Genomic DNA, 13,382 nt, shown 5'->3' on the forward strand with positions numbered 1-13,382 from the left:
TGTATTTTGATGGTTAGGAGGTACTTCAGTCTTCAGGATCAAAAGTTAATTAATATATATATATATATATATATATATATATATATATATATATATATATATATATATATATATATATATATATATATATATATATATATATATATATATATATATATATATATATATATATATATATATATATATATATATATATATATATATGAAAAAGTGGTACAAAGCTTCTCGCACTTTTTCAATAATTGTACATTTTTTTTTTTTTTTAATATCGTTGATTCTTGCCAAAATACGGTCACAAAGGAAAATCGCATTGGCAGTTGCATCGTCAGGCATTGCGGCTACTTTGCTAGATGGTGGGCGAACGGCACATTCAATATTCAAGCTACCTTTGGACATTCATAATAAACCAAACGCAATATGTAACATAAAAAAGAATAGTGGAATAGCTGCAGTGTTGCGGAAGAGTTCAATCATAATTTGGGATGAGTGCACAATGGCTCACAAATATTCACTCGAAGCATTGCATAGAACTATGCAAGATTTAAACGGCAATGATAAACTTTTCGATGGTGCTATCTTACTTTTGTCTGGTGATTTCCGTCAGACCTTACCGGTTATACCTCGCTCTACTTTCGCGGATGAGGTTAATGCATGTTTAAAACAATCATTCTTATGGCGAAGTGTTGAAACACTTCGATTGGCCATAAACATGCGCGTACAATTGCAAAATGATCCATCAGCACAAATATTTTCTGAACAATTACTAGATATTGGGAACGGTAAAATAGAACTGCAACCAAATACGCAATGCATTAAACTGCCAGACAATTTCTGCACTGTTCTTCAGGAAAAAAATGAATTGATTCAGAGTATTTTTCCGGATATACAGAGTAATTACTTGAATCATAACTGGCTCAGTGATCGGGCTATTTTGGTAGCCAAAAATGTTGATGTTGACGAAATTAACTTCCAAATACAACAGTTGTTACCAGGCGATCTGATGTCTTTTAAATCAATCGATACTGTTGTTGATGAAAATGATAGTGTAAATTTTCCAATTGAATTTTTAAATTCACTAGATATACCTGGAATGCCACCACATAACCTTCGATTAAAGATTGCTTCACCTATTATTCTCCTGCGTAATTTGAATCCACCTCGATTATGCAACAGTACGCGTTTGGTCATCAAAAAGATCACCGGAAATATACTTGAAGCTACCATTTTAACTTGAAAGTTTAAAGGAGAAGTGGTCCTGTTGCCACGTATTCTGATGATACCATCAGAATCTACAGTTACAGTTTCCAATTCGTTTAGCTTTTGCCATGTCTATAAATAAGTCTCAAGGCCAAACAATGTCCATTTGTGGTTTAGATTTGGAAAATCCATGTTTTTCTCATGGGCAACTATATGTTGCATGTTCACGTGTAGGAAAACCGTCAAATCTATTTGTGTTAGCTAAAGACAGGTTAACCAAAAATATTGTGCACCGATTAGTGCTAAATTAAATTGAAATTAAAAGTAATTATAGTTCAAAATAATAAACATTATTGTCAAAGATTTAAAACTATCTGCCCTACCTACCTCATTTATAAGTTTAAGTGTTACGTGTTTTGTACTAACAACTTTGTAATGTACTCATTTGTTACAAACTTGAATACAAAAATTAAAGAAATTTGATTTTTTTTATTGATTTTTGCTCAATATCAACGGTAGTAGAAAATCAATCATGGAGGTCCAGATGTTTTTTTACAAATGGCATCTATGTAAAAAAGCATGGTGGTCCCCATGACTGGTGTTCTCCTATCGTTTCCCTTGAATAGTTTACTACTATGTAATATAACAAAAACCTTAGCCACAGAAACGCATGGCCGGATCTGCTAGTATGCTTATAGTTTTAAGTACATCGGTTTTTAAGTAGTTTTTTTAACCTGTTTTCGACCGATTATTTTAAACGATTATGTTTATTTTCTGAGTGTTTGATGCATTTAAAATTAAACATTGTTAATTAATTGATCTGCTCATGATGAATCTGAGAAAATTTTGTTGACAAATTCTTGAGATATTACATAAATTACGAAAGATATTCTTTAGTGCCCATAAGTTTTAAATGCTCAGTGCCTCTGTTTTCAGTAATCATATTATTAAAAAAATGCTTTGTAAAAAATATTATTATATTAACTGCAGATTAATCATTTCCACTTTAATTTAAAGCATAAATTCTACGGGAGCTAACAGAAAATGAGTGAGATACATATTACGTTATGGCTGAAGGCTTTTATAATATTATGAGTGAATTATATGACTATCGAAATTTGGAGTTTTAAAATATTTTGATGAAGAAGCTATTAAAGTAGAAATGACATAAAATATTTAATTATTAAAATTTTGACGAAGCATTAAGATTGGCGAACCGGCTGTTCGCCAAAGGCGGCTAGTATTTAATAATTTATTTGCTGATAGTGTAAAAAAATGATTTTAAAATATTATAATAATTTAGGGAAATTGTAGGAAATGGAATTGATATCCTTAGCAGGGTAATTTTTCTGTCAAAGACCATTTTTATAAGATAATTGTTTTGAAAAATATGAACATCATTTTCCGTGGGCAAATAATGGCGATTATCCGTCTGTCGACGATTAAGCTTATTTTTGCACTCGATTAAACCTTTCTGTTTGAAACTTGTTTCTTGATTTCTTTTGTAATATACTTTCTTTCCTTTGACTTTTTGGTAACACGGCGTATCCTCTCTGGAACAATTCTAAAAGTATATTGCAGCTCTATTCGAGCACTGAATTCAATGTTCATTGGAGCAGTCTGAGATTTGTATGTTAGTTTGTTCACGATTGTTATTCAATATTAAGTGATAAGAAAGATTTTAGGTTTGTAAAACATAATTTGGATTGATTTTTACTTACTTTTTCCCTTTTTCTGCTTCACTCTTTCCATCGGTATTGTCATCTCCCGAAAGCAATTCTTGCAGAAGATGCAACTCCTTCGATGCAGACTAAATAATCACACAAAAACGATATATAAATTCATATAAGTAAACAATCAATGAAATTTCGCAGTATGCCACATGACATCATCAAGAAAGGAGAAATTGGGTTCAAGTGAAAAGGACTCACCATTCGCATCTCTTTGGCTTTCTGTATGGATTGTTGGAGATCTTCCAGTTCTTTGGAGGCAACTTTAAACGACATCTACGAAAAAGAAATCAAGCATTCGAAAATGTATGCCATGAATGAGAGTTAGGGACCTCTAAAAATGTTCATTGAAATGTTCTTCAATTTACGAATAATATTAAAAGTGGTATATTTATATCTAAATGAAATGAACAATTATATAAATTGTATGACGAGGTAAAACACACAAAACTATACACTTTAAACGCTTCTCTCTCAACTGTATTGAAAACTTTAAAGTTTCTATATTTTATTCTTTTTCTAGTTTACTATTTAAAAGAAACACACAAATCTACAAATTTGACTCAATCAACTTTCAAATATTTTTTGTTCAAATTGATTTCAAAATTCGAATTTCACAGAATGCTTGACATTGTATTTTTAGAAATAAACAAAGCATGAATTACTTCAATCGAAGAAACAGAAACGTAATCAAACAATCATTGTAGTAAACAAAAGGCATTTAAGGGAATTCATCTCTCTGAATTAAAACATTTATCTACATTCTTTAACCACAAAAACATTTTAAAATTTTTTTTTTAAATAAGAAATTTTCAACCAATGATATTATTTTTTTATTCGCCCAGTGAGCTTTCTCAGTTAATAAACCTCTCTTTAAAACGACAGAATTGTTTTCTCCAGTAAAATCGATTATTGAGAAGCAACATTAAAGAACAAATGAAAACGAAAAGCTATAATGAGAGTCAAAAGAAAGTAAATACCCATGATTGATTTAGAAAATGTATTATTTCAAATACATTATTGACTTATAATATAAAGTAGATATATACAATTATTAACATTTAAACAAAAATCGCATAGCTTGTAAACATTCAATTAAAATAACTTGCATAAAGAAATCACTTAACTTAAACTTAAGATCATCCAATTTTATGCGTCAAAAAAAAAAAAAAAAGTAAAAACTAATAACACATGTAATCCTTCAAATGTTTTCATTTTTTAGATATCACCACGTTTTTTCTTGCAGGATCTCGATATAAGTTAAGGTCTTGTGTTGTGCCTGAATGTATACCTTTTTCTGCTTATGTAAATTTCTAGACCTTTTTTTTGCCTTTATGCAAATTTCTAGAAAAGTCTGAGAGATATTTCTAGAAATTTACATAATCTGAGATGGGGAACAAACAGCACTAGAAATGAAAAAAATGTGTAATAAACTTGAAGGAAAATGGTAAATCCCTACATGAAATAGAAAAATTTGTTGATTGAAGCCACTGCACAGTGAAGAAAATTCTTGAAAATACTCCAAGTACAGACAAATGAAAGAGTTTTAGAGAACAAGAAGACCAAGACGACTTCCTGATATAAAAGGGAGAGCAGTAATATGACAGATCAGTGTTAATCCAGCTGTTAAAATATCTCAAAGTATCTCGCAAAAATCAACGAAGACAATAAGTGCAAGCACTATAAGGAAGACTCGTTGTGAACATGGGTTACATGACAGGATTCCGCGTAAGAAACCATTCATCTCGAAATCGAACCAGAAAAAGCCTCTGCTGTTTGCCAAAAAATACCCTAATAAGGATTTAGTTTTTTGGAATAATATTTTATTTAAAGATGAGAAAGAAATTGAATTGTTTGGAGAACAGAGGTTCACGAAAATAGGGAGACCAAGGACTGAAGAATCCAGTAAGGAGTATTCAGTAAAAACAATAAAACATGGGGGTGGATCTGTTATGATCTGGGGGTATATGGAGGCAGCAAAGACGGTAATTTGGTATATGTCATATATGCAATGAAAAAAATGGACTATCTAATTATTTTAAAAGATAATGTTGATCCTAGTATAGCGAATTTGGGGTTGTAACTAAGTTGGATCTTCCAACATGCTAACGATCCCAAACACACATCAAACATTGTGAAAGAATGGTTACTCTATCAAGTTGCGAAGAATTTGGACCATCCTCCACAGATATAAACAACATTGGAAATTTATGGGTATATCTTGAGAAAAATGCTGGCCATTATTAAAACCATTTTTAATAATGAAAAGTTGAAACAAATTGTCACAGCACAATGGCAAAAAATCCCTCCCGAACTAACAAAAAAACTGGTTCACATCTATACTTGGACGGTTAAAATCTAAAGGACTGCAAACAAATATTAATATTACAGCATTTCATTTTTTTGTTTTTTGTTTTTTTATTCTGTGTCAATGTTCTCTTTTTACTCTTTTTTTTTTTCGACGCACGAAATTTGATGTTTTCTGTTTTAGTTGAATTATTTCTTTTTATATTTTGATTTAATTAAACGCTAACAAGTTGTTGCATCCTAAATGAAAAAGTTAACAATTGCATATACCTGCTTTATATTATAAATCAATAATATATTTGGAATAAAACATTTTCTATATCAATCATGGGTGTTTACTTTCTTTTGATGCTCACTGTATTTTCAAAACTGAAAGAAATCTATGTATATTATTCTTTCTAAAATACGTAATTAAAGAAATTTCGTACATTTAAAAAAGTAAAAAAAAAAAAGACTTCAGCCAGATATTTTTTTGCAATCAAAAAGGATTTCGTACTTCAGATGTTTCTTGATGAGCGCATCACGCACGAAATTCAATTTGTATAATGCAAAGTTGGTTCTTAATCGAGAAATTCAGTTTGTAAAAATGGGACCCTAAATAGAGGAGCACGGACAGGGAATTTTTTTAAAAAAATGGAGGTTAACTCTCAATTTATTGTAGTTGACTGGCTCTCACAAGATGGTACTAAATTGTGTTTTGAATTAATTTTTGAATCCCTTATTCGCTTTGCAGAAGAAAAATGGGAATGAAAATCTGCAAATTAGTTTCATTTGGCTTATTTATTCGTGACTCAGTTCAATTTGTCACGAGACAGTGGTGTCACCTGAATTGTCCTCCATTGAAGCGAAGGTCAGTTTACTTTCATTACTGTGAATAAGAATGACGCTTTGGGGATGTGTTTTGTCCCTATACTATAATATTAAATCTATTAATCCATTACTGGGAAAAAATTTTATAATGCTGCTTAAATAAATAATTATGCAACTTTTAAAAATAGGGAATTTCTACTAAAATAATGCGAATTCATAATGAAATCAATCGCAAATTAAAAATCTTATATGATGTTTACGCGTAAAAAAATAATTCAAGCGAGGTTTTTTGCGTTAGACTACCACATGAATAATGTGTTATAATGAAGTAAACATAAAAGTTCTTAATGACCTTTCAAATAGTTTAAAAGAGTGTGAAAAGAGATCATTAATGATGTCCTTATAATGAAATGATCAAACTTTTTTTTTTTTTTTTTGAAAATTCCAAACATTTTCATTTTTGACTTTAGTTACATTAAAGTCCCATTTGATAACAACATTAAGGCCTTCTTGGAACGGGCCTTATAGTTGAATCCCGGTCAGATAGCCTGAACTGGAACCACCCTCTCCAAATTTTCGTGTTGTATTAAGTGGAGAACGTTTGGTCCACATCAGATTTCACAAGCACAGATCCATATACAAGGTGTAACCTCGGGTTTTGAGCTTAGAACTCTTTGGCCTCGAGTATCCATTCCTTATTACTATACCACTGCGACCCTTTTGACTTTAGAAGCTTCCAATATGTTTACCACTTTCAATTTTTAATTCACCTTGTCATAAGCCATGCCATAATATCGTATCAAATGTATACTATCTAGGACGCGCTACTCATTGACCTACTACCTGCACATTATCTTACGCGGTGTTTTGTTTTAGTTTTTTTTTTATCTCCAATGACCTTCAACAAAATCAATTTTATATGGTGTAACTGACGCATATTACATGACCAAAAATTGATTTTCGGCATGTAATATGCGTTTTTGTCATCTTCAAAACACTTTTTTTTCTTCTGTCATCTTGTATAAAATTATTGTACTTAATATATTCCTCCGTTTGTTAGTTGTTCCTTTTTTGTAGTTATTTTCATACAAATAAAGTTCAATTCTCTCAATATTAGATTTCAAATGCTGATAAAGGTCAAATAACGTCTGACAAAAATCTAAAGACAAGCTTTGAAAAAAGAGCATATAAGAAAATAACTTTCCTTCTGAACGAGTGGCGTAGGGGGGGGGGGAACTATTTTCATTCAACTTGCAAACATCATATTATCATCCTTACTGATTCCTAAGAATTTCAAGCCATAAATAAAATCCTCGAGAATGTAAATATCTTTCTAAAATGAGACAGACAATCAATTATCAGGTAACTTCGGAATTCCAACACGATCTTCAGATCAGATGTATGCGGCAAGGCACTTGCGAACGACTAAAGATGATTTAAAAAGAAAAAGAAAAAGAAAAAAAAAAGAGGGGAAGAGATTTTTAGATACAGTGGAATGAATAATTAGTTCCTGAATCTCACTCGTAATGCAGAATACTCATTAAGGCTAAACAATTGTTTCCATAGGAATCCGTGTGAAATAGAGCAATGCGTTCCATTCTGAAAAAAATACGCTAACAAATTTATAATACTGTAATTCGTTATTTCTACTGCACACTTTTTTTTACAAGAAAATTGTCTAAAGGAATTTGTCTTTGACAACGTTTCAAAATTTGGCAGAAATGAGACACAGCATTATCATTAAATGAAATTGTATTGCAGCTATTGCTCGATCAAGTGATGTTTCGCAACATATGATGCAATAATTCCCCATGCTTTCAGTCATCTCCCTCATTTCACTAGAAGATTGTTGCTTTGCTACATATATTATTTCTTCCCCTTGTGACCAAATCTCGCCCGCAGCTTTTTGCTATGATACAATAACTTCTTGCAATAGTGCATCGACGTCATTGCAATCTCCCTCTACCCCAAAAATCTAGGTCACATACAGAATTTCGTCGATAAGGCTCTAAAGACATTTGTTTAAACTCTCCCCGGAGTCTTCTTCGGCAGCGCTATCCAGTCAAAACTTCTCCCACGTAGATATAAGAGTTCTCTTCAAACAAGCGCTCAACACATTGATACATGCTAGTCCAGCAGGTGACGTCACGATGTCTCTTTGCCACTCGTTCTGCGAAACAACGCTCGTTAAACGAGTCACGAATTTACATTTTGTTTTGCTCGTTATGCGAGGTTTGACTGTATATAATTCAAGTAGTTTAAATGGAAGAGAAACAGCAGATGAAGTTTTTTTTAAAAAAAGAGAGAGAGTAACAGCCCAAACTTTTTTTTTTTTTTTTTTGTCCTCAAGTCCCATATGTTTCAGAATGGAAATTTGTAAAAATTTCATTATTTACTAGTTGACATAAACAATATAACACTTATATAAAAAGAACGATTTTCGTTTAAAACGTAAAATATTTATTTTAAAATAAACAAGCGGAGATGATCCATCTTCAACTTTTTAGCATAATAAAACAGTTACAGAGAATTTTATGCTTCATAGAATAGTAAAAAATGCCCCAGTATGGATTTTGGATATTTTCATTTGTCCATACTGTTATTTTTCCGAGCACTTGTATTCACACGAGCTACCAGGGAAACCAACTAAAGCACTAGAACCAAATGTAAATAGCACGTGTAACTTTATATGAAATTTTTTTAAAAAATGACTTTTACAATACTTTTTTTATCTGCGGTTTGGAATCAGTAAACTCAGGATCAGCAATGTTTCCAATTTCTTTGTTTTTTTCTCCCCCCCCCCTCCTCCCTGTCAATTCCAATTTCACGTGCCTAATTCCACTCCTTCCTTTCACAATATTCATTCATTCCATATTTATCATAAGATTTAGTCATGCTAATTAAGTACTCTGCATTTTAAAGAAAGGGAAGAATTAATTTATTTACATCTAAGTTTGAATACACTGGAATTTTTTTTCCATAATTTTAATTTTTTTAAACAGTATTGAATTTTATTAAAAAAATATTGCTGATGCAAATATTTAGAAATGTTTTAATGATTGGAATAGAAATAATTTTTGAATTTTACAGAAGATAATTCAAAAATTATTGTTATCATTATTCAAACACTTTTGGTCATCTTATATCAGCTTAAAACTTTGATGTCAAATGAAAAAATTTTGTCATTTGATATTGAATCTTTGTTCCAGTATAAAATAGTTACATAAGAATAATCAAAGCTCAGTTTCTGAATAGTCAAAATATTTTGTAATTAGTATTTACAATTTATGTTGAAGTTTGGACAGCTAGAGTTCTATAATTCAACAAAAAGAGATACAAATCCACTGTCTGTTATTTTTTTGCATATTAGAAAAAATAGACAATTTATTTACCTGTGACGAAGGCCTCGAATTTTCGTCACTTTTTGTAAATGAAGCCTCTCTATTTAAGCCCATTTGTGCCAAATCATCTTTCCTGAAATATAAATAAACAGCGTAAAATAAAAAGGATGAAAATAACGAATACCCTTTAATAGATGATTTCAAGTAAATTTGACGCAAAAGTATCAAATGATAAATTAAAGACATTAATATTTTTATAAATAAATGCTGTATAGAATCATCTGTGATATGATTTGATACTAAAACTACATTATTCGTAATTGAAATGCATCTCAGTTATTAACACAAATGAGCATGAGACCTTTTAATAATTCATAAATTATTAGACCATTTTATATCATTTAAAAATCTGTTTGTCAGAAGTTTTTTATTTAGTTTCATCAGTTGAGACTGTTTAAAATAAGTAAGAAGTTAAAAATAAGTACGAAGTTAATAAAATGATAATACAAGAAATATTATCATTATCAAATATCAAATATTATCAAGTATATATTGGCTGATCTTTTGGAAATTTTTATTACATTTAAGATTTTAATGTAAAAAAACGAAATTGCAAAGGTTTTTTTTAAAAATATCATTTGAAAGAAATATATAGTAAATAAACATTTTTCATCATAAAAAGGAATATCATTGAGAACTGATTGGGCAAATGATTACTTGACACATAAAACATAATCCTCTTATTATTATTTTAATAGAAATGGGGAAATTTCACTTGTTCTATGTATCAGACATGCAGATATGGAATTTTTATGTCAACTCATACATGAGTTTGTAATTTTTAATAACTTAGAAATCTAGAATGTTTTACTTCAGACATTTCCACATCAAATTGGCAATCTTTTATTGAATTACTGTTGAAATTTTACATTTTGTTAAAGCATAAAGTGATCTGAATCTTTTCATACTGTTATCAAACCATTCTAGGTAATGCGACAGAAGGTCAAGCCTGGTCTAGAAGTAACAAAAAACTAATAATAAATAAAATTTAAAAAAGACTGTCCATATGATCCTGTGATGAGTAAAAGTAGCAGCCCACAGGTATTGGGGTTAACATTATTCAAAAGAGTTTCTTCAGTAAATTACATCGTTATTTATTACTTTCTCTAAAAAATGATGACTTTATTTCGAGTCAAGTCGAGAAAGAAAAATCCACATCAGCAAACGTTTCTTAACAATACCATATTTTTACAGTTATATAACGAAACGTATTTATGTCCACAATATGGAAAGGCCCAGAATATTTCACTCCAAATCGGCATCCCCCTCCCCCCAAGCCGAAACAAAGAATAGAATTTTGGGACCGTTCTGGCTGATTCATTACTTTTACGGGTCACTTTAAATAATAAACCTAGGAAGTGAATTTGAAACATAACGGCAAATGTTTTCTGTGCAAAAACTGTGCATTGAATCAAACAGTTCGACAGAATTAGATTCATTTTCATGCAACAAAACGTGTAACGAATCCCAAAATTAAATTTGCGCCGCGCATTTAAATTGCTTCGTGTGACTGTGAATCGACTCCATCGCCGAATGCAACGAAAAGTGAAGGCCCGGCAGACATTCAAATGAAACAAGATTTTTCTCCTTCTCTTTCCCACAGCTGCCAAAAGAACACAGACGGCAACACGTGTTTGTTTCGGACGTGGAAATAAGTCAATGCCAACCACTTTCTCGGGTTCGTGCTGAATTCGATGGCGTGACGGGGCAAAGTAAAATGCAATGAAATATATAAACAACAATCGTTTGTTTATTAATCAGTACGCCATTGAGATGGCAAAAACCGAAGATTAAAATAAAATAAACGTTTTGGCTGCATTGAAAGCTAAATTAGAAACCACTGGAAAAAGAAAAGCATCTCACAAAGTTTGCAACAAGAGCATCAGCAGAGGAACATGAAATCTACACGTAAACGAATTTATTTCAATAAATCTGGTTTTTCATATCAATAAAAGACTGTGTGCTTATTTTTTATGAAAATTTTTTTTGTTGAAATATTTGTATAATATCACATAATCTTAATGAGCAAATAAAAAAAACATGAGTGTCAGATTCCTTCATTCATGGAAAAGATGGCAAATTAAAATCTCTTATTTACATATTTTTATAAGAAAGGATAGCTAAAAAGAGTCAAAATCACTGAAATCTAATGCTCAGTAAATATTCATTTCTTGTTCTGAATTGAATTTTAAATATTCACTTCTTTTCTGCTTAAGTAATTATTTATTTAAGTAAATTCAAAATAAATAAGTTCAATTATTTCCATTATACATTACAAGCTGTTATTTCAAAGAAGTAAACTATAGTATATATCTTAAATTATGTTATAGTACCGAAACTGAATTAAAAAAATTATGTTGACTAAAGGAGGAAAAAAAAATCGAAGAAATTTCAGTAAAATAATATATTTACTAAAATGATTCATTGTTAACTTGCAATTTTTTAAATAGCAAAAATTTTATTATGATTTTTATTGTTCTTAAAACGAGGAATAATTATAAAATAATTCTTAAAACGAGGAACGTAAGAATTGCATATGATAAAATAATAAATCACAACAGCGCTATTATATATCCATCTTACATATAAAAAAAAAATTGAACAACGGATTTGAACGCATGGAATAATAAAAACTAATTATTTTTCATAAGATTTTAACTACAATTTCATAAAAAAAAAATCGCACCAAGATGCTAGATTCCCTACAAATATGCATGTTAAATTTGTTATTACAAGTTCAAAGGCTTGCCCTTAAGAATCCCCTAACTTACTAATAGTAGATATTTTTATTCATGGAGTATTCGTTCGTTCTATTAAAAACTATACTGAACTGCATTTGCCATGTCAGACGCCACTTTCATCGGATTGTTAAACTGAATGGAATTCAACATCCCTCTCATGTACAGATGCAATTATGTATGATGCTGCAACAAACAGAAACCTCCAAATGATCAAGAATGAGTCGAGTTGTGAATTTTAGTTTATAATTTTAAAACTACTCATTTTTTTTTATTTCTGACAATATTATATTAAAGTTGTATAACTTTTCAAATAATCATGAAAAACCCGCGTGTGTGTACATGTAGAAATTTCTTAAATAGATACGGCATAATGCGTTTCATAAAAATGGAACCGATTTCAGTTTACCTTCTTGTGTACTCTAGCAGATAATCGTCTAATAAAATTAAATAGGCTCCATAACAAAGACTTTTTTTAAAAATGAGCGCCATATAAATTTAAAGGCAGCGAAACAACGAAAGTCTTCAAATGATATGAATCCGAAATATAAATGCATTTTTATCTTTCAAGTGAATGCTTTATAATATTACGCCATTTCATATAAACGTGCGGGCTATAATATTAAGTTGTCACGCATTCTTTTACCACGTGTTTCAATTTCTTTATGTCGTACGTCTTTAGTTCACCGATCTACTCATTTGAGACAGTAGTTACGTCAAAAGGTACCCGTACGCATATCTTTTTCGTACCATAAATACGCTTCTGTTTGTTCATATGCTTAAAGTATGAAGTATATTTGTTTTTTTCACAGAAATGGATACGCACTGGAAACAACTAGAATTAATAATACATGTCCTAGGATGAAAGATGTATCAAACGTGGTAGTATTGAATTAAGAGCTATTTCGATGAAAATAGGAGCACGTGTAGTATAAATACATAATTTGATTTATAATACAGAAATATTAATTATCTAACGGGAGATACTTAAAGGTCGAATAAACCACAGGAGGAAAATCATGTGTATCCTAGATTTCGTGACTGTCATCTAAAGACACTCAGTCAGCAGGGTATTTAGTCAACAGCCGTCAGCCCGCATTTCCGTTTGGTTTTCATAATCATTCATTGGCCCTGAACGCGCAAAACTGCGCAAACCTTTTTAAAATACTAACCAATTTTTAATACTTTCTTTGAATAAA

General features: G+C 30.5%; 1 protein-coding gene across 3 annotated transcripts in view; it reads right to left on the reverse strand.

Annotated features, from left to right (window-relative positions):
- Positions 1 to 13,382, reverse strand: part of LOC129966552 (uncharacterized) — a 121,081-nt gene that overhangs the window by 23,279 nt on the left and 84,420 nt on the right. For all 3 annotated transcript variants that reach the window (XM_056080998.1, XM_056080996.1, XM_056080997.1), the window contains exons 4-6: positions 9,437 to 9,518; positions 3,129 to 3,203; positions 2,919 to 3,007 (exon numbers count right to left, since the gene is read on the reverse strand). In XM_056080998.1, the coding sequence (XP_055936973.1) occupies positions 2,919 to 3,007; positions 3,129 to 3,203; positions 9,437 to 9,518 (246 nt within the window). The remainder of the gene's footprint in view (positions 1 to 2,918; positions 3,008 to 3,128; positions 3,204 to 9,436; positions 9,519 to 13,382) is intronic.

This window comes from Argiope bruennichi, chromosome 4, assembly GCF_947563725.1.
Source record: "Argiope bruennichi chromosome 4, qqArgBrue1.1, whole genome shotgun sequence".
Classification (NCBI taxonomy): Eukaryota; Metazoa; Arthropoda; class Arachnida; order Araneae; family Araneidae; genus Argiope; species Argiope bruennichi.